Genomic DNA, 22059 nt, shown 5'->3' on the forward strand with positions numbered 1-22059 from the left:
ACGGCTCTTTCGTTTTAACATAAATCTCAGATGCATGTCTCGGTTTCTCTCCGAAACTGCGGTCTCCTTTTCAATATAGTGAAGAAATTGTTACTGTCTGGAAGAGTTGTGCCAAGATGAAAGCAGGTGACAAGTTTATTTTTCAGAAGCTGGTGAAGTGAGTGAAGATGAGTGGTGCCGTAGACAGAGCGGTGCGTAATACATGCACACCGTATGCTGTTTAAACTTCCGCTGGTGCAGTGCTTTCCAATGGAGAATGATACATAGAACCAGCAGAGATAGACAAAAATATAGATGTTGCCATTAAACATAAAACTTTGACGCATGGGTTTAATTCATGACGGAAGGCAAAAACCAAAACGATTAACATAAAACAGAAAAGCAGCAGTAGTCGTGTGACGGGAGGTTCTCACACTCATTCTTTCATCTGCACCTCGTTTTATGTTTCTCTTTAAACAGGCTTCCAGCGTTTTGCATCGCTTCATTATGCACATTGTTGCATCTCATGTAATTTTAATTCGCAGGAAGACAACATGTTAGTCCATGATAAGCTATAGTGAGGTGCAGACTGCAGTGTAAGTAGGTTAGACCCCAGGGGCCCGAAAGACACTGTCTGGCTTCAAACTTCCAAAGAATTATGACGAGGTTGCAACATCTGCTGCCTAAGAGGAAGAAAGGCAGTGATGGATGGCCAGGTGTGCTTTGTGTGTGTGCGTGTGTGTGTTTGTGTGTGTGTACTGAGCTCCACACACACATACAGTCCAAGAAACAAAGCATGCATACTGTATGCGCATATCCACACGCACCAACAAGCAGACCAGTTAAATAAGAAATGCGTACATCTGCGACAGATGACAATTTCTATTTACAATGAATCACTAATGAACGGCGTGTCAAATCCACAGACATGTGGGAGCGCACATACGATGTGCGCACACGCGCGCGACCTGTCAAAAATACAGTAACTTGTTTGATGGCTCACGGTTTAATACCTGTCACCAACTTCCGTATGAATTAATTTCCAGTTGAATAAATAATCCCATCAGAAGATATAAAGATTAATGATGTATTTATCCTCCAATGGCAAGAGCCCCACGCAGCACATAAAAGATCAGTAACTCCATGTCAATGGCAAATCCTATTTGATGAGATTACTGAGCAGTAGGAGATATAATGCCACTTCACTGTCAGGAAAATGAATGCTTTATTCCAGAAACACGACATGTACCAAATACTTTGCATACATGAACTTTTCAAAGATGAACAAATATCTCCTCCGGTCATGGATATGTGAACATTAGCATGAAAAGATAAGAAGCTGTTTTCTTTAAGGCAGAACTGTATTCATCATAACTGAGAGACATTTTGCCGATCGCAATGTCTGTCAGCGATGCATACCTTCAGGCCAGTAAACCAATTATTAGGCCGATAAGCTCAAGTCTGCCTGTAATTATAATGTAGTCACTGTATATATTAATGTCATCACTCATGACGCACAATGTATTAATTGTAAAAATATCCAGACGTGTTGCAGCACGAGTGACAGATCACAGGAACAGGCGAGTTCTGACAGTGAAATCGAACCACAGTGTTTGACTTGGACGTGTCACGTCGCAGTTTCGGGAGTTTGTGGTGAAATAGAAACAAACATGTGGTTTTGTGGTCGATTGCTAACTTTTACAGATCCCAGACCGAGCTTTTAAAATAGAGCGCCGTAGCACATTTACCGACTGATTCACTCCACCCAATATATAACTTTTTGAAGGGGTCAAAACCTCTTAAGAATTATCCCTCCGTATTCGCATCTCCTCCCTCTCTAACTGCTTGGCTTGGGCTCGGTCCGGGTGAAGCAGCCGGGCTGGGTGCTGCAGGGGTCTTGCGCCCAGTGGGGATCGGTGGCAGGATGGGCTTAGCGTTGGATCCTGGGCGTCTATCGGAAGACGGAGACACGGCTGCAGAGAGTTGGTCCGTTCCTCGATGGGAGTCGTCAGGTGTTTGGTCTGATGTCGTCTGGTCTGAAATAGGAATATCTAACTTGATACGTGCACATATCTAGAAAAAAACATCAACAAGTCTTCAGAACTCAAGACGATAAGGTTGATTATCGCGTAATAAAGATGTACTGTTTGGGCAGTAAAGAGTGTCTTTACATTCTGAAATGAATAACTGAAGTTCAAATTAAAACTTGACAGCACAACAAATTACATGCTAAACTGGCTTTTCACCTGGTCTAGGAGCTCAAAAGTCTCTCCTCTCTTTTCTTTCTATATCTAACAACACAGAAATTCCCTAAGATGATATCAAAAAGTAATACCAACCTTTTAGTGTTTCCAAGACGTGTCCCAGGACAGAGGTGTCGAGCGGTTCCACTGAGCCCGATAAGTCTCCGGCCGAACCGGGCACAGACAGAGCTGAGCTGGCACGAGACTCATCTGAGCTGCTTCTTGTCAAAGGAGGGAAAAAAAAAAAGAGGGAATAGAGGGAAAGACAAGACCACACATAGCATGAGGGGAGAAAAGGCAAGTCGAGAAAAGGGCCTTCATGCAGTGAGCAGCAATAAACCAAATTTTTAAAAAAAAGTTGTGAAAAGGAACTGGTGGAAAAAGTGGGGAAAAACACACAAACGATAGAGAATAGACCTCCTTCAGAGAGACATTTGAGCACAATGTAGCTTTGAAAATGTTATTCTTGAAGTGGGAACAGGACCAGAGTTTCTCTGGGTGTCCCCGGTGTTTTATAAAAGCCAAAGCTGGGGATACTCACGGCGTTTTTGTCCGAATGATATAAATAATGTGACAAAAAAAAAAAAAAGAAAAAAAAGAAAAGAATCCAACACAATCCAGTATGTGATATACACACACAGAGATAAAGACACGTCCCTATTAAGAGCGTTGCCAACAAGTAGACAGATGTCTGGAACCCTCCGTAGACATACTGCAGCGGTGAGTAATGCTTACTGTACACGCCAGGGACATGTATCACTCAGGCTGCGATGACAGAACCAGTTGATTTTTTTTTTTTAACATCTTTGGTGAAACCTGCCTTCTGAGGACATGAGCCCGCGGGGAACAAATTAATTTGACTGAACATGTTTCTCTGTACGTATGCATCTCAAATGTCATATTTTTGTGAAAACATAATGACATAAATTGATGCTGCAGTTATTGTGAAGGCGCTGTTTCATGCATAACACAAACCTCACACAAGCACACACATATCGTGGAATGTCTGACTGATTAAATACACATTTGTGCAAGTACGGCTGTTTACTGAGTGTACACACTGGGAAGTCCAAAAAAGCAGCAAAAGCTGTAAATCAGAATTTATTAGTGGGTGTATTTGTGTGTTTTCACATATGTGTCTGTGCGTGCGTGGGAGGTGTGTTCAGATTTGTCCCCACATTGTTTGTACCAGTAAAATGAGCCGCAGTAAAAGTGAACGTATGCTGTAAAAACAGGCCGTAAGAGTCAAGAATACAGCAGTAAAAGCAGCTTCCAGCTCCTAAATCGTCTTCTTTACGATTTCCATTGGATATTTTTACCTCATAATAAATCAATTGGCTACTTTTATGAAACCAGGTACAGAGTGAAATCTCATCCAACTTTAAAGAACACCCATGTTTCTGTTATTTTCATACAGTGACATCTGGTTTCATTTTTGACTGCATTAGTATATGAGCAGGTGTAACTGTATATCATGTGTGTGTGTGTGTGTGTGTGTGTGTGTGTGTGTGTGTGTGTGTGTGTGTGTGTGTGTACTACCTGCTGTCCTCATGAAAACGGGTACCAGGATCGTGATTCTGTAGTAATGTTGGTGCTGTTTGTGCAGAACTGAGGAAAAAAAAAAAAAAAATAAGACGACATTTAATCATTCATCTCCATCAGAATAAATCAGATAGAAAAGCAGTTCCGCACACATTAAACACACTAACGTACAGCCCCTTGAATAAAATGTGGGGCTGTTCATTTGTGTTTTTTAATTCATATTGGGAGCAGTTATAAATGCTGACAAGTGTATTTTTGGACGAGTGAGTGCAGAGTGCAACTGTAAGAGCCCATCACAGTAACAAACAGTTAGATTAGAATAATTTGGGCACCTGCCACTTCACCCTCAATGTCAAACAATGACTCAAAACAAACCATGAAATCGCAGTTAGGACAAGTGCTCCAATTAAACCAATTTGGCCGAGCTGAGAGCGCCCACTTGAAATTAAGCGCTGCGGTGCGGTGGAGTGTGTGTCGGTACCTTCTGAAGAGCTGGCTGTAGACCCCTGGACTCTTCCCCACAATAGCCTCCCGCACCAGCTGCTCGCGCCTCCTGATAGAAGCTAGCTCCTGATGAGGAGAGGCGAAGAGGAAGAGGAAGAAGAGGAGGATGTGTTGAGATGAAGCAGGAAGATGAGAGAAAGAGGAGAGGAAAATTGCAAAGCAGAACGATGAGGAGGAAATAGGAAGCTAGCATCTTGTTTGGGAGAACTGTGGAGGATTATTTTTTTTTTCCATAAATTTGAGTCGAGATGAAGATTCAACATTCACTTACAGGCGTCATTACCGAGACATTTTTCATCAGACATCTTGTAACTCACAGCGTTGCTCTGCTGAGGACGGAGGTCTGCTTGGATCTTGGTAAAATAGGGTCTGTAGAAGGAATGTGAGGGGTCAAGAGCCGTGGCATAGTGTGACGAGGGTGTTGCTGACCTCCACAGGGGTAACGGCGGCTTGTCCTGTGGATCATCACCTGAGGCTGAGAGACACAGACACTAGTTGTCAACACTGTGTGGTACAAAACTGTATGTAGCATGAAAATAGACTTACTAGACATCATTTATTCTATTCTGAAACCACCAGATCTAAATGATTATGCCATTAATAAATATTTAAAGGGAAACTCCAAATTTAGATTTTGTACTGTTATAAATATTGAGGTTGTCAAAACTGATTCAGCAGACCACAGTATGGGTCAAGCTAAAAAAAGAAAAGTCACTGGATCCTACAGTTCCCGTAAGGCAACAAACAGCATCTATTTATTAGACCTGTCTTGCCTGGTATTAATACTTGCATCTTTTAAATATTTGCCGCAGATTTCCTGGCCAATCACGAGCACATTTTAACAAAGCGTCCCCACAACCGTCTTCACGTACTGAGTAATACTTCCTGTGACATGTAAATAAACTTTGATGTATAAAACTGGTGGCGTGGTAAAAACTGCCTTGCCACATGAGACCACTTTGCCGCCTGTGCCTTGCTTCTCAAAATTACCATTTTGCGTTCGCTAATGATGATGTGAACAAACGAAACAACAAACAAACAAGCAAGCAAACAAACAGACACCTGTGGAGGTGTCATCAGGCTCCTCGACCAACAGGTACTCCTTCATGACCAGCTTCAGTGTCTTGTAGGCTTCTTCCCAGTCATCTACTCTCACACGCACACACACACACACACACACACACACACACACACACACACACACACACACACACACACACACACACACACACACACACACAAATAAATCTGGTCCTGAAAAAGAGCAAATGCCTCTCCCATGAAACAGCAATGAATCAAAGATATGGGGATGATGACCTTACTGTAATGATGTGCTGGCAGTGCATAAAAGAATTGAGAGTCCCACGCTCTCTGTATGTTCATCTCATTTAGAAAGCAGCTAACATGTCTGAGTGCTATCATGAGGGGATGATAAACACTGCTGTTCTGCAGCTACGTGCCTTTAATACATGCTGTAATTGGATTGAAAGTGTAGTGTATGGATTTTAGTGAAGTGTGTTAATCCATCTAACGCCACATCAATGATACTTGGACTGCACTAAGCCAGCGGAAGGCCGGGTATTTTCTAGCTTTGCGAGACACTACAATGACAAACCGCTCATGAGAAACGAAATCTCACTTAAGACTTTAAACTTTCTTCATTACTGACACCCAGTCCAATGGTTACAAATTTTGGAAAATCTAAAATCTCCCCTGGGAATTAGTTAAATGTATTCAGACCCTAAAATCATTTCCTCGCTAAAAATGAATCGTGAATGTTTATAACACCAACATTATTTAGCAATTTAGTCAAACAGATCTAATTAGCCACTGGAGGATATTACATCTCCGTAATGCCAGGATAAAAAAAATACTTCAATGACAAAGTGTTTCCTTTCAGTACCACAGGGGATAACGTTATCGAAGAATCCTGGATGTTGCCTGTTGGTGTTGGCGTAGAACTCAATGCGTGACACTGCAACATCGATCTGTGCCGGGGTGTAGAGTCCACGGCTTTTCAGATGGTCCGTGTACTTCTCCACCTGGGTGGGGATGATCAGGATGTATCGAGGCTCGAAGGAGCTGTTCTTGAAGCTGAGCACACCCTGCGAGGATGGACAAACAGTTTGTGTTTGGCTGACGAAGCACTGTTACCGTTTTGTTTCATTTCAAATTGCATTTTATTTGCATGATTCGCAGACAACACAAAAGAGTGATCCGTCTCGCTTTGCTGATCACATACGGTACGAGTCAGTTTCCATACCTCCAGCTCCATATGCACACAGCAGGCCAGTCCTTCTCTAGCCACGTCCTCTATGGCATCTCTGGTGAGACCGTAACTTTGACCCCCGTACTGTATGGTCTGGATAAACTTACCCTAAAAAGGAAATTTCCAGTTACGAGGGAAAAGAACGAGAGGACATTTTACTGCCCCACTATTAATCATGTTATGACCGCAGTTAGGAGCCTCATTCATCTCCCAAGATGGACGTAATACTTGACACGCATACACAATCCCAGCATGTTCTGTCAGGATTAACAACCTGAAGTCATTTGCCCACCTGTGAACTGAACTCTTGACCTGGCAGTCAGGGCAAGAATCTCTTTGTTACATCTCACACATGACCTCCGACCTTGTCTTTTGGGAAGTTTTATTTGAGCAGCCCAATTTATCAATCTGAACAAGCTTATGTCCAAATCCTGTACGCTTCAGAACATCAAATACTCAGGAATTCTTGTTCCTTTTTCACTGGTTGCAAAGGTGGCTTCAGGAATACCTATGTAACTAATAATGGTTCTGGGTCTAAGAAAACAATTAGCTCCACAAAAAAAAAAAAATCTATATTTTGTAAATGTTGATCATTTTTTGGACTTATTTTACAAAAGCCTATTTTGATTGAATGTATGTGGAGCCAGTCGCAGGAAGCAGTATTTCAACCAGAGATGTGTCATCTAGCTTGGATTTATTTTGAATCAGACTTGTTTTTGAAAACAATTGCTTCCTTTCCCTTTTACAACAGCACACAGTATGAAATAAATACATCATTGCAACATTATACAGCACCGTGAATGTAATTTGACTGAATTATTTACACAAGGTTAACCTAGGTTTCCTAAAAGCACCAGGATTTTACACACAGACCCTCAAATGTTATGTTTGTTTGCCAAAATCGTCCTAAACAGGCAATTGAAAAGCCTTCAAAAACTTAATTACAAACATTACTCTTGTGTTACCAGACAGCTATTCAGACAAAAATTATATAGCACAGTCCATTGTGTCTGTGCCAGGGTAAAGAGTATAATAAGTACCAGAGACAGCTGCTTGGGGTAAATTCTGTATGAGAACAGTTACAAGAGGGCGACCTGAAAGCCGCGTGTTTAGCCTGCAGGCAGCATGGGCGCAAATGCCGTCGGCAGTGAGTCTACTGCTAAACTCCTAACGAGTCTTTACTGTATGTCACTTCCCTGTTTTATTTCCCCACATTTCCTGTCGGGCTCTACTGCACCTATCTAATAAAGGAAAAACACTACAAAAAAAATGATTTAAAAAAAAAAAACCAGCTATGACAAGTGGTTTCGGGAGGATGTGACTGTATAGTTACTGGAGAGCACATTTGATTGAAAAGGGAAGCTGACACATCAAAAGTATAAAGAATAGAAAAAAATAAATAAATAAGGGAGGACAGGAGAGCAGTAAACCAAGTAGACGGCAACAGAAGGACGGAGGGAGGAGAAGAATGGACAAATCGAGTAGAGGGAGGAGGAGACTGTAAAGTTAACCTCCGTTGAAGTCGACAAAAAGGCATCAATCCCAGCATCAAAGCGCTTCCTGCGTAAATCACTCTGTGACCCAGACCTCTATAAATAATCCCACACCGCTCTTACGCAACAGGCAGCTTGACGTGGGAGACAAGATGGAAAACAAATGTGTCCAAGACCCAAGGACTCATTTTTCTGACCGTGGAAATTCAGTGATTTGATGCTTTTGTTATCCTCAAAGAGTTGGTGTGATGAATGAGAGCCAGTTGTGCGACCACTTTCTTAGAGCGTTCTTGGTGAAAATCTGAACAGCGTCTGCATTTGATGGCTTTCATTCTATTATCTTTCAGTGTCCTTGTCAGATTAATAATCAGCATTTACGTAGCAAAGACTTGAAGGAGATGCTGTGATATCTCATCCTGAAATTAAATTAAATTAATATGGCCATTTACAAAAAAGATCCATTCAAATAAAGGCATCGTTATTAAAAAAAAAAAAACTATCAGCGAGTTCATGTAAAATCAATCCACCCAAGTAAAAGTAATTATCTCAACTTCTCTACTCATTAAGGCCAGGGAGTGGAGTCAATTTTAAACTTGCTGAAGGAGATGTGTGAATCCAGCACACTTGAAATACAGCTAATCAAATCCCCAATGTATATTTAATTAAATTGTGGGCAAGTATTAATACATATGACTAATTTCTGACACTGAGCACATACAGCTCTTCTGAATCCTCAACTCAAAATAATCTGGAAACGTGTATTTTGTTCTTGAAGCTCATGATGCAGAAAAACAAACAAAACCAATACAAATGCAAATACAACAAAACAAAACGTTTCACGATATCTCACCATATGAATCAGGTTCTGAAAGTCCTCCTCGCTGACAAAATGGTAATCAATTCCATTCTCTTCACCATAGTAGGGCCCCCGTGTGGTGTGACAGGTTCTGAGGAAACACACAGACCCAAAGTAGAGAAACACTCACAGTCTGGAGATTGCATGTAGAATATCCAGTATAAAATTTACAGACAGAAAGAACATACAAAATCCCAGATCTTTAACACTAAAGAGAGCCAGTAGGGGGGCTAAGTGCCAGGGCAAACCCCCGTGGACTTCTAGACTGTTCCAGACACTCAAACCAACTACCAGGTGGAAGCAGTAGGTCATTCTCATATATCAATAACTTGATATAAGTTTCATTTGCAAACCTCTCCATGTGTTTTCCTCTCTCATATAAAGAGCAGTTCAAAAGTCTATATTAATTCAACACTCACATGCCATATGTACTTTATGTTGAAACTTGAGTTACTGGTCACTGAAATAATTCTGTGCAAAATGTATTCATAAGTTAAGCCACAGCTAGCAGTCTGAGTCTGAAAGGCTGACTTGGTATCTTCTAATGTTATAAAAGTCCTTTCAGAGTGAAATTCCTCATTTGTGTGTTCTGAACATTCATATGCTTTAATGTCCTGCATTGTCAGAACAAAACACCTGTGATAAACCGACAAGGTACAACTGGGGCAAAGGTCCTGACTTGACCCGTTTAACTGAAACTGCTTAAGCGTCACACATACATGATCTGAAGGATCACTTCAGCGCTACGTTAGACAGCAGGAGCGATCAGTGAGACGGAAAACTGTTAAGATATGGCGTTAAGATTATTAAAAACACGATTTTTAAATGTATTAAGGTTCAGAGTGTTACATTTTTTGTATTATGCATATATCATTATGCATTTATTTTCCAGAGTTGCTCCTTTAATTAGTCCCACAGGGAATCAACATGCAAGTTTACAGATCTACAGTGGTGTGAAAAAGTGTTTGCCGCCTTCCTGATTTCTTATTTTTTTGCATGTTTGTCACACTTAAATGTTTCAGATCATCAAACAAATTTAAATATTAGTCAAAGATAACACAAGTAAACACAAAATGCAGTTTTTAAATGAAGGTTTTTATTATTAAGGGAGAAAAACAAATTCAAACCCACATGGCCCTGTGTGGAAAAGTGTTTGCCCCCTAAACCTAATAACTGGTTGGGCCACCCTTAGCAGCAACAACTGCAATCAAGTGTTTGCGATAACTTGCAATGAGTCTTTTACAGCTGTGGAGGAATGTTGGCCGACTCATCTTTGCAGAGTTGTTGTAATTCAGCCACATTGGAGGGTTTTTCAGCACCAACCACCTTTTTAAGGTCATGCCACAGCATCTCAATAGGATTCAGGTCAGGACTTTGACTAGGCCACTCCAAAGTCTTCATTTTGTTTTTCTTCAACCATTCAGAGGTGGACTTGCTGGTGTGTTTTGGATCATTGTCCTGCTGCAGAACCAAAGTTGGCTTCAGCTTGAGGTCACGAACAGACGGCCGGACATTCTCCTTCAGGATGTTTTGGTAGACGGTAGAATTCATGGTTCCATTTATCACAGCAAGTCTTCCAGGTCCTGAAGCAGCAAAACAGCCCCAGACCATCACACTACCACCACCATATTTTACTGTTGGTATGATGTTCTTTTTCTGAAATGCGGTGTTACTTTTACGCCAGATGTAATGGAACACACACCTTCCAAAAAGTTCAACTTTTGTCTCGTCAGTCCACAGAGTATTTTCCCAAAAGTCTTGGGGATCAAAGATGTTTTCTGGCAAAAATGAGACGAGCCTTAATGTTCTTTTTGCTCAGCGGTGGTTTTGGTCTTGGAACTCTGCCATACAGCCATTTTTGCCCGGTCTCTTTCTTATGGTGGAGTCATGAACACTGACCTTAACTGAGGCAAGTGAGGCCTGCAGTTCTTTGGATGTTGTTGTGGGGTCTTTTGTGACCTCTCAGATGAGTCGTCGCTGCGCTCTTGGGGTAATTTTGGTCGGCCGTCCACTCCTGGGAAGGTTCACCACTGTTCTATGTTTTCTCCATTCGTGGATAATGGCTCTCACTGTGGTTCGCTGGAGTCCCAAAGCTTTAGAAATGGCTTTATAACCTTTTCCGGACTGATAGATCTCAATTACTTTCTTTCTCATTTGTTCCTGAATTTCTTTGGATCTCGGCATGATGTCTAGCTTTTGAGGATCTTTTGGTCGACTTCACTTTGTCAGGCAGGTCCTATTTCAGTGATTTCTTGATTGAGAACAGGTGTGGCAGTAATCAGGCCTGGGCGTGGCTCGAGAAATTGAACTCAGGTGTGATAAACCACAGTTAAGTTATGTTTTAACAGGAGGGGGCAAACACTTCACACAGGGCCATGTGGGTTTGGATTTTTTTTTTCTCCCTTAATAATAAAAACCTTCATTTAAAAACTGCATTTTGTGTTTACTTGTGTTATCTTTGACTAATATTTAAATTTGTTTGATGATCTGAAACATTTAAGTGTGACAAGACATGCAAAAGAATTGGAAATCAGGAAGGGGGAAAACACTTTTTCACACCACTGTATGTAGCTTTCAGCTAGTCCCAACTCTGTGGAAACCAAAGAGCTGTCTATGATATTAACCTGGTTAATATGATGGACAGGGCATGTGCTGTTCACTGACACTAGTCCGGCATGAGACTGCACTACAACTGACCCATAAGAGAAGTACTCGCTGAACTCATGACACAGTCTGTGAGCCAGCTCTCTCTTCCCACAGCCTTGAGGTCCTGTCAGCACCAGCATTGGGTATGGAGAGTCTGTACTGGGCAGTGTACTGCTTGAAGAGACACGCACACACACACACACACACACACACACACACACACACACACACACACACACACACACACACACACACACACACAGGTGTGTCATTAACTTTCATTTCACAGGTACATTCTTAGCTTCAGAAGGAGTTATCGTCCTTTCATAAAATGAGCACAGTTTAAGTAGAAGAAACCCTGAAGCGAGAGTAAAAAGCTCATTGTGCTTGAAAGCCACTCCTACAGTCAATATAAACGCGAGCCTTGTGGGCAATATGGATGTGGTCTTTCTAGTAAGCACAGTGGAGAATGGTAAATTGACTGGAGCCGCAGCTTTTATTTGCTGATGATGGATGTTTTCAAAAAAGTGCTGACACATGAACAAATTTTTTTTCTTTCGGAGAGCAGATAACACGAGCAATACGGAAACACTGCTGACGAACTGCTGCTCAAGTTTGAAAACAACTTTCTTGGTAGTTTATTTCATGAGATATGTAACATTATTACGAATCAATCACGCCCAGATTGTTTTTAAACCTTCATATTTAAAGTGCTCTTCCTAAAAAAAAATATGCTTAAATACTTGTAATAAATCAGTTAATGTTACGTAAACTGGGGACCGTTTAGAGGTGAAGATATGAAACAACGCCACATGTTTGTACCGACCTGTCATAAAGGACCTGCGGCTGCATCATCTGATAGACCAGGTGGGTCATGTGATTCCTGGCTGCCACCACATCCAAAGGAGGGTCATACTTGTTTACAGATGACACCTGGGATTTAACGTTGGTAATGGAGAGTTACAGAAGCAGTCTAATAGCCACTTTGCAACATGACAGGTGCGTTAGGTCGGTGTCAGCTATTCAGGCTTTATGCTGTTAAATGAACCAAATAATAATTTTTGATGTCTATTCACACCTTTTCTTCAGCAGTGACTTTCTCTTTGTCCAGAACAGTCAGATGCTGGAGGAGGAAGATGACTGCCAGCCTGTAATCAGGTTGCTCCTACCAATTACATTCATATGGGATACATTACAAAAACTGTGCTAAACACCCGACAACTTCAGAAAGGCAGAAGCTTAAACACTTACAGGCTGAATGCAAGAAGGAAAGTGGACCTCTAGCATATTTCCACACTTTGAATAAATGTTCTCATAGTTTAGGGCAGTGGTCAGTAAAGGGTTTGCTTACCTGCACAGGGTTTCCCTGCAGATTGAGATCCCTCAGCAGGAGAAGATCATGGATGTGCTTGCATTCCTGAATTTGGCTAATCTGAAACGAAAACACACATTAATGGTGTGGAGTCGCTGTGTGACAGTATCTTGTCCATGACTATTTTGTTCCACTACACTTCAGATGTCGTTTCAGACTGTGATCATTCCTGTATTAGAGTGTGTTAGAAGTTTGTGGAAATAACCTCTTAAATCTGTAATTTGGCTGGTTTTCCTTTTGCGTGTGATGTACAGGGTGGCCTAACAAGGGTGATAGATTATGATCCAAAGACAGTCATGAAACCTATTAAAATAACTTCAGACAACAACACATTTATGAATTAATAATAACATTTCACCACTCACGTATTATGACAATATACAGCATGTGGCACAACAAAAAAGTTATTGTATGAGTTTAAAGAGCATTTCCAGAGCCAGATCTGAAAATTCATGACAAGACGTGTTCTTTGTGAGTCTATTTCCAGTTTCAGGAGGTTTGAGGGGAAATGTCACATTTGTTTCTGAATTTTAATCTGATATAGTCATCTTAATAGCTTGTAAAATGTAGGCTGACGAATGCATATCTGAATATTTAACACGGTTCCTTCTGACAGTTCTCTGAGATCATTACCAGGTTTTTCTCCAGGTTGATGGAGCCCAGTAGGTGGAGGTTCTGGAGGCCAGAAAGACTGCTGATGCGATTCAGAGACAAATCGAGAACCTGCAGGCTCTTCAGATTCTCCATCCCTCCGATTCTCTCCAGCTGGTTCCCCCTCTGAACACAGACAGGAAAGAGGACACATTCTACGAGGCAGGTGCATGATATTTATGCACATGCAGGCACACGAGCGGCTTCCTACCCACAGCTCTGCTTCATACACGGTCAATGATTCTCACTTAATAAATATTAAGGACATGTCATGGTCGTTCTGCAGGGTGCCTGAACTTTCTTTCCTATCAGTCGCGAGTTGAGTGGCAGGCCTGCCTCTCTGCAAAATCCTGACAGTGAGGAGTGACAGCCAAACAGCTGGCGAGGTGCTAGCGCAGCACGCTAACTAACTAAGGAACAAGACCTGGGCACTCCTCCGCTGTCAGGGTCCCCAGCCTGATTCTTACTCCATTCCACTGACGAAAGTTGTTATCTGGCCGTCTGGCCACACCTCGCCCTGCTCTTGCCAAGCATGTTGCCTGGCAGAGGGCTGCTGTCAGTGGGGGTGGGTGACTGTGCTGGTCCCTTGAAGCTCCGGGTCGGTGCTATGATGGGCTAGGAAACAGGCTGGCTGACAGTGCCGCGCTGTTTAGGGAGGCAGCATGTGACGAAGAGGGGTCAGGAATGGGATAAGATGGATGCTGGATGGACGGGGTATGCATGAATGTGTGTGTGTGTGTGTGTGTGTGTGTGTGTGTGTGTGTGTGTGTGTGTGTGTGTGTGTGTGTGTGTGTGTGTGTGTGTGTGTGTGCGTGTGTGTGTGTATGCTGAATTTGGTCCAGGCCCACTCAAACAGCAGCAGCTGGTCCCAAAGCAGAAGCTACAGACAGGGGCAGACGCAGCCAGACCGATGGCTGCTGACAATGAGGAAACACTGATAAAGGAGAGAACATGCATGTGTGCACACACACACACACACACACACACACACACACACACACACACACACACACACACACACACACACACACACACGCAATCAGGAGGAGAGAGAGGGAGAGATAGAAAAGGCCTGCTGTTGAACCATATGGTGATTTTCGAACAAGGGGCCAAGGTTTTACTGAATGTAAAAATGTGGCCAAAAACAGACATAAAGAGAACATAGAGAGGATAGAAAACGAGAGACAAACAGAAACAGGTGAAATGGAGGTAAAATACACACAAGGAAGAATAGTTAAAAATGACCCAATATTGTGTGTGTGTGTGTGTGTGTGTGTGTGTGTGTGTGTGTGTGTGTGTGTGTGTGTGTGTGTGTGTGTGTGTGTGTGTGTGAAAGGAGACAACACGTGGAGGGGAAAAAAAAAAAAACATCATGCGATGCCATACATGTAAACAGAAGTCCTGCCAGCAGCAGCTTGTAAAGCCTGTGCTTCCGTGTACTGTATCTGTAACTGTATTAAATATCTGTAATAGAGAAGAACCTACAAGGCACAGGTGTGTGAGAGGCAGATTGTCCAGGCTGCTGATCCGTGAGATCTTGTTGTGTGCCAGGCTGAGATGGGTGAGACTGTGACATTTCTCAAGACCACTGATCTCACAGAAGCTGTTGTCTGAGTACAAGCACGTCAAGAAAAAACATACACCAGGGAAAGATTTGTGAAGTAAAGAAAGATGATTATAGTGGTTTAACAAATATTTCTGTGTGTGTATGATTGACAGAGGAGGCAAAGTGTTCAGGTCCATGTGGATGAATGTAAATGTTTCTCAGTAAGGATACAGTCCAGATCCATTTTAGTGAGGAATAAAAAGGGTCCCAAATCCTTCATTTTTGTCATACGGTTGTGGGAGAAACTGACCTCCTGAAGAAAAAAGAAAAAAAAAAAACAGCACACTTTTAACAAAAGTCATGAAAAGTACATTTCACTGAAGAAATCCTTCAACTAAATCCACAGAGGATGGAAAAGAATGTTCTAAAGTTCACTGTCAGTCAAGGGCAGTAAATGCCTTGTAAGCATATTCAAAGTGACTACAGATGGGCTATGGAAATCCAGTCCTATCTGGAGGGAATAGCGCAGGAGAAGGAAACCCAAGCCACCAATCAAATGTTGTCTTATCCTGTCAGCTCAAGGTCCTGTGTTACCTTTAGGTTCTTGGGCGGCTGGAATTCAAAGAAGCTGGAGATTTCATTGTGAGAAGCGTCCAGAGTGACGAGGTATGGCATGTGGCTCACGCAGGATAAATCTGGCAGTTGAGAAGCGTTAGAGTAAATGACCAAAGGATAGGAACAGCAGCAAACGTTAATACATTGTGTCTGAAACACATATTGCTATGTGATGATGTGAAGGAAATTACGGGATTAAATAAATTGCAAATCTCGCAATAGTAGGAGTGAGGACGCTTAATTAGTCAATCTGGGAATAACAAAAAGTCACCTTTAATTTTGTTGTGTGGCAGTTCCAACTTTTGCAGATGGACATAACTGCACAACAAAGATACGTCACTTAGATTGTGACTCTAGAGCGGAGAAAAATACAAAGTTGGTTAACCTTCATATGTCACAAAATTATACTGCAAAGCAAATTGTCAACAAAACAATAACAAGACACAACGTGGATATAAAAGGATTGTCAGAGACTGCTTTGTCTTGATTGAACAGACAGTAAACAGACTCGCAGGCCACATTATATAATTACATAATCTATATATCTCACAGGCAGAGAGAGGTGGAACAGGTGCTGCAGCCCGGGGCCAAAGCGTCCGTGTTGGGATAAACTGCTGGAGACCGTCTCGGCAGTTAAAACACCATCTTTCTGTGAATGTAAACAAATCAAATGTAGGTGTTTTATTAGAACAGCGAATCTAGACATCTCTGTTGTAACGGGTGCAGTTGCGGCATTTGAAAAATAATGCATCTGGCGCGAGGCGACTGTAAGCATCACCACAAGTGCCCGCAGCTTTCTGAAGCTTAAAGCAAACATGCACAGACTGTTCATGCACTACACGCACTCTCGTTGCTGTTAAAATCTCAAGTTGCAAAAAAAAAAAAAAAAAAAAAAAAAAATCAAAAAAAAAAAATCAACCATTTGACCTTGTTGTGAAGTTTTACATCCTCAGACCTCTTGTGCAAGGTGACCTGCTTTACCTGTTGCACAACGGAATAAATATGGGGGTTTATTCAGCATGCTGCATTATACAATTCTTTCCTCATTGGTACAATGATATTATAGCTATTAGCTGCATTTGTTGTTGTTGTTGTTATTGTTGTTGTCGTCGTCGTCATAAAAACAACAAAGTTACAGACAATGAACTGAACACTGAAAGAAAAGTTTCACACACCGCACGTCGCTTTTAAATGTTTTTGCTCGCTAATATATCCCGTCCGTACCTCCATCTCTCTGTTGTCCTCCGGCTCCCCGTCGCTCGGGCTCTCTGCTGAGGGAGCGTCGGGGAGGGACCCCGGGGGACAACAGGGCGGCGACGCGGAAGAAAACTGCTGACTCGTTGTTTCCTCCATTATTTCACGATTTAAAAAAAAATAAATAAAATTAAATAAAACATTTTTTTAAAAAAAGAAGAAAAAGTCGGGGAAGGACTGACTTCTAAGCTGTCAACCGTGAGGACTTTGCGGTTTAAAGAAGTCGAAATATCCACCGAGCTTAGCTTTTCACACGAAGCACAAGCTGCCGTCGCTAGGCAACACAAGGCAAGTGTCGGGCGAACGGCATTGTGGGTGCTGTGGTTTATCTCCACCCAAGCGTGACGCTCTGAACACCTGTGAGCTCCGTGTTACTTTCCAAGGTTATTTAAGGTGAAGATAAAAAAAAACAAAAAACAAACAAAACAAAAAAAAACATTATAACTCTGGAGAGCAAGAAGAAAACATGTGAGTGAAGCTCACAGTAGGAAGGCACCGTCCTACAGGGTGGATCAAGGAAACACCTGCTTAGATTTTGAGATACCAGGTTTACCATTTTGTCAGCACTCAGCGGGTGTCCTTACTGGCTCCTGAAATTAAAACCAATACTAGATAATGCGTAAAGAGCTCGCCTTACACCTTGAAACGTTGCATTATCTATCATTATACCTAGAGCGTATTGTGTAAAAAAAAAAATGTTTTTTAAAAATGGGAGACAATTTTGCTGCAAGATTTGACACAATGGCAATAATCTGTGAAACCTTTTCTCAGAAATGTTACATATATATACTGTTCTACTTTGGATTTTCACACCAGGGCTCAATGATATTAGTCACAACAGGGCTGATAACACAGTCAAGCACAGCAAATACCATACCGTGCCAGGAAGAGTCCCCCCCCCCATTTCTGGACTGATGCCCACAACAACACAAGCCTTCAGGTGGTATGTTGCCTGTGTTTATTTTTCTGATTCCAATATGCTACACTGTAGCACTTCATGCTTAAAGCCATGTCACACAACACATCGAACCTGTCATGTTTAGTACATCCTTTGGTGTTGGTTTTGGATACAGGGCAGAAACATTTCCACTGCATCAAAACAGCGACAGACTGACATGTGTGGAAGACGGTTACTGTGTATGAACACCGGGCAGCTGAACATTCCTCACTGGAAACTGTGACCGTTTTGTAAACACACAAGGGAGGAGGGAGGGGGGGGAGTACAAAAAACACGAAGAAAAACTGGAATTTGAAGAATTTATTTTAGTGTTTGCACTGACAAATCGTGTGTGCTTGATTTGGAGTAGACACGTATCAACCAGAGGAACAAGCAGGATGTTTAAACTTGTTCAAGACTGAAACAGCTTGATGTATTACAATCCGATACATTCTTACGTGAAACATAAAATGACTCTCATCAAACAGACGTGCAAAATAAAGGCCCATTGCAAAGAAAAAGAAACCTGAAATAGAAGAGCAGAAGAGCTGAGTTTTGACTCCAAAAATGAACTTTTATTACTTTTCACATGTTTAATTCATGAATTCAAAGCCTGAAAAGCAGAAGCGGGGCTCACTTACATATTTGAGGATAATACAATACACAAGCCCTCTGGACTTTTATGGCTTATCTGTGTGCAGTGTTATTGTGGTCTAATAGTATCTGTGAGTGACATGACACAGTCAGTTAACATTGTATTAAAGTTTCCCATGTATAACCTCACAAAAGTGGCTCCCAAGTGAACAGATGAATGAGCAGATTTGAGATTTTACACCAAGTGTACGTTTCAGAGTGGTAGGCGAACCACTCAGCAGCTCCGCGGTTGTTTTCCCATCGATCCCAGCCTATGTGTCATTATGATGGATTGCTCTGTGGGCTTCAGGGAGACCAGCGCTGGGCCCGCTGTATTGACAAGGCTCCCATTCCCCTCTCTTCCTCTCGTTAACTACTTCTCTCGCAACTTAATGAACTAAAAAACAGGGAGGGTTGTGGTGAGGGTGGGTGGGCTGGGGGGATTTGTTATCGTCTCTTGAGTTCATATGCTCAGATCACTTGAAAAGACTTGAGCGCATGTAGCAAGGATGACAAAAAAAAAAGATTCAGAATTGCATGGTTTCAATTCTATATAGCGAGTACGACGGATGAAATCTTTTTGCGCACACGTCTTAACACGAAAAGTGCCAGTCGTGCTCCTGTGGTATGCTGATCTTGAAATATAACACTTGGAATAAACCCTGTGTCTGTTTTAAAGAAGGATGATACAGAAATCTGCAAAAACAAATTCAATACTGTCTTTGTCCAATTTGTAAAAAAAAAAAAAAAGTGTTAAGTTACTCATAACTTTCCACAATAGCTCCCCAAGTTTACTGCACAAACTATAAGAAAAAAAGACAGATAAGCAGATTTTTAACAACTCCAGATATGATGCAATTCTCAGCTCGGGAATTCTTGGGGGACCAACCCAAATTGGCAGCAGGCGGAAGATGTGGCCTCATTCAGACAGTCTAATCTGGCATCTGTTATTGCAGACAGAATCAGTGGGCCCATGGGGCTGCCAGGAGAGGAGAGATAGAGGTGTAATTGAGAGCAGCAGTTTAGATCTAATAGGAAAATGAGATGAGATGGGGCCTGAGTTTGGGTGAGTGTCCGAGACAATCGCCTTTTATCTGGAGCTGTAGTCACGATGAGCAGAGGACTGTGAGAGTCTGGGTGTGCACGCTGGATTTGTTGTCTTTTAAAAAGTGGAATCTGACAGAATAAGTAACCTTATGACAAAGACACATGGGACAACTAGACTTGCAAGGTGTGCAGTTATGTAGGTTGTCATCTCACTTCCCAATCAGAGTGAGTCAGTGCTGCCTGGGATGATATATATCTCTATATAATCTACACAAGTAGAGTTGGAAAAAGGTATATCACGTCAGGGAAGATGAAATGGAGAAGACACACTTTTCATCACCTGATTTTTGAAGCCTCTACTGCAGTGTTTTCTAACCAAATTCTTAAATATCCCCCATCCTGTAAGATGTTCTCAATCACGCTTTAGTCTTGCAAATATGACTCAATTATCTACAACACGTTTTCCTGCTACAGACATCTGAAAGAGCTAAAGACCTGTAGGACAGAGGTTACATGGTGGGTAAATGGCATCGTTGTTCTATCTTTACACGGTGGTGATCTTCTTGTCCTTAGTGGCCTGCTTGATGGCGGCCTGCTCGCAGATGATCTCCTTCAGCCTCTGCAGCCGGGTGTTCTGGGTGCTCAAGTCCCCGACGCCTGTCTGACTGCGATGGAGCAAGGACAGGGCATTGATGTACTCCAGCTCTGTGTAGCGAACACCCTGGTCCACCACCAGGTTCAGCAGCTCATCAGCAGTGTTGTACAGCATCTCGTAGTACTGCCTGAAAGGAGAGAGAAAACAACAACAGGTGAAGAGCGTACAGATGAAGAAAATCAATGAAGTGGCACAGCGACGAAAGCAAAGGATAGCGAATCAAGGAGAAGAAAGAAGTTACGCACCAAAGCAACACTTTATATTCCTCTGTTTTTCATTTTTCCAGTGCGGAATCAAAAGGAACAACAATAACAACAAAGGGAAAACACAAAAGCCAAGTGAACTGTTGTTGCTGTCACACCCAATTTTCTTAAAAAGGACTTCAAGGACCTGCTGCTGCTGGGATTGGAAGGTAGAGGGAAAACATTCAGCGGCTACAAACTACTGAGACCGTTCTAATGAAATACTGTTAACAAGAGCGAAAAGAGGAAGGAGGTGTGTGTAGAATTAATAGGTCTTTAACCGGGACCTAATGCCTCAGTGGGCCATTTGAAAGAGCGTGAAGTACATACTGACAAAGCAGGAGCACAAAGATAGAGGAAGTATTAACGAATAACACACACTTGCACCTGCTGACTGAAACAATACACATAAAGGTCAAATATACCAAAAATGAAACAGTGTGTGTATTTGTTTTGTACACATTGCCAGTTTTTTTTTTTTTGCCATAACACACAATATTGGCCCATAAATATGAATTTTAGTTGAAACTTAACTGGTTACAAACACAATATAAACATTCCTGTGCACAAACAAGAGAGCCTGGACGTACAGTAATGCACTGAATAGTGTCGGGATGCAGCAACAGACTATTTTTCTCTGCTCGGAGGGTAAAACAGGCCAAATGCCTTGTAGAGTGCGTGTGTGTGTGTGTGTGTGTGTGTGTGTGTGTGTGTGTGTGTGTGTGTGTGTGTGTGTGTGTGGAATTACTCTAAAAAAGAATACACACAGCCAGACCAAAATACACACAGTAGAATAGATTTCACCACAGTGTGTCCCAAGCTGTGGGACAAATCCTGTTCTCTGAAGATACACTAAATGTTACGCGTCCATACTGTAGTTGTTGATGCAGCCAGAGCAAAAGCAGAGGAGGTGAAGTACAGTCCCTTATGGTATGTTTAACCTCAGACCATAAACTGAGACACCCTTCAAGAACACAAACACTGCAGCTTGTAGTCATATGTACCTTTTGTTCATTATGTACACATTCATTTACAAAGAAATCTCATCTAACCTGAAGGTCATTTCAGCAGCAATTCTGGAGCTTTTTTTTAATTTTTTTTTTTTTTAATCATATTACAATGTGTTTTTTGTTTATCATTTCTGAATGCAACCTATTTTTCATTTTATTAGATTTAGATTTTTTTTTTTCTCCAAAGACAACACTGGTTTCTATTATTTACAATATGAAAATCAATAAGGTGAGTTTTGCTTGATTTATGCAATTACTCAGAGAAGATCAGGTCTCCGGTAGTTTTCATCATAACTTTGGAGTTGCGTGGTAATGCAGTAATATGTTATGTCTGTGCACGACAAAAAAAGTTGGACAAACTGAGTGGGGATGGTGTGGTTTGTCTGAGCTGGCGAATCAATTTTATCAGTCAGCATTCAACTGAAAACAGTTTTCGCTCCAGTTTTTTTGGGCAAAACCAGAACATATCCACAGTTGTCTGGTCTGCCCTCTATTGGAATCCTCCAGTACAACAAGTGCAAAGGCAAGTATGTAAACAACCCAGCTGGTTGTCTTCACGAATGCT

General features: G+C 41.9%; 2 protein-coding genes across 8 annotated transcripts in view; both read right to left on the bottom strand.

Moving 5' to 3' along the window:
* Window positions 1-1185: 1185 nt before the first annotated feature.
* lrguk (leucine-rich repeats and guanylate kinase domain containing) lies at window positions 1186-17234 on the bottom strand. Of its 7 annotated transcripts, none has more exons than XM_069164913.1 (21): window positions 16941-17234; window positions 16644-16697; window positions 16267-16365; window positions 15988-16069; window positions 15696-15796; window positions 15333-15414; window positions 15041-15165; window positions 13538-13681; window positions 12884-12964; window positions 12611-12697; window positions 12359-12465; window positions 11584-11703; window positions 8881-8977; window positions 6532-6645; window positions 6172-6373; window positions 5331-5414; window positions 4586-4743; window positions 4246-4334; window positions 3762-3830; window positions 2319-2443; window positions 1186-2015 (listed from the first exon to the last, which is right to left on the bottom strand). In XM_069164913.1, exons 1-21 carry the CDS (start codon window positions 17067-17069, stop codon window positions 1786-1788), a joined length of 2379 nt encoding a protein of 792 aa, XP_069021014.1. In that variant the 5' UTR covers window positions 17070-17234; the 3' UTR covers window positions 1186-1785. The 7 variants fall into 7 exon arrangements, with proteins under 7 accessions (XP_069021014.1, XP_069021015.1, XP_069021013.1 ...); XM_069164914.1 differs by having other exon boundaries at window positions 2319-2440; window positions 11584-11706; XM_069164912.1 differs by having other exon boundaries at window positions 11584-11706.
* A 979-nt stretch (window positions 17235-18213) lies between these two features.
* exoc4 (exocyst complex component 4) overlaps window positions 18214-22059 on the bottom strand; it is a 115632-nt gene continuing 111786 nt past the window's right edge. The window contains exon 20 of the mRNA XM_069164888.1: window positions 18214-20369. Within this exon, the coding sequence (XP_069020989.1) occupies window positions 20132-20369 (238 nt within the window). The 3' untranslated portion in view covers window positions 18214-20131. The remainder of the gene's footprint in view (window positions 20370-22059) is intronic.

Source organism: Embiotoca jacksoni, unplaced genomic scaffold (genome assembly GCF_022577435.1).
Source record: "Embiotoca jacksoni isolate LCO1_2020_lvr unplaced genomic scaffold, fEmbJac1.0.p SCAF_32, whole genome shotgun sequence".
In the NCBI taxonomy this organism is placed as follows: domain Eukaryota; kingdom Metazoa; phylum Chordata; class Actinopteri; family Embiotocidae; genus Embiotoca; species Embiotoca jacksoni.

Bases quoted from the DNA above. Each gene is read 5' to 3' on its own strand.
- lrguk (XM_069164912.1), bottom strand. From the start codon at position 17,069: ATGGAGGAAACAACGAGTCAGCAGTTTTCTTCCGCGTCGCCGCCCTGT. The intron at 6,374-6,531 runs GTATGGAAACTG...CCATCCTCGCAG, and splicing joins GTGTGCATATGGAGCTGGAG to GGTGTGCTCAGCTTCAAGAA. The intron at 3,831-4,245 runs GTACCGACACAC...TTTTTTCCTCAG, and splicing joins TACAGCCAGCTCTTCAGAAG to TTCTGCACAAACAGCACCAA.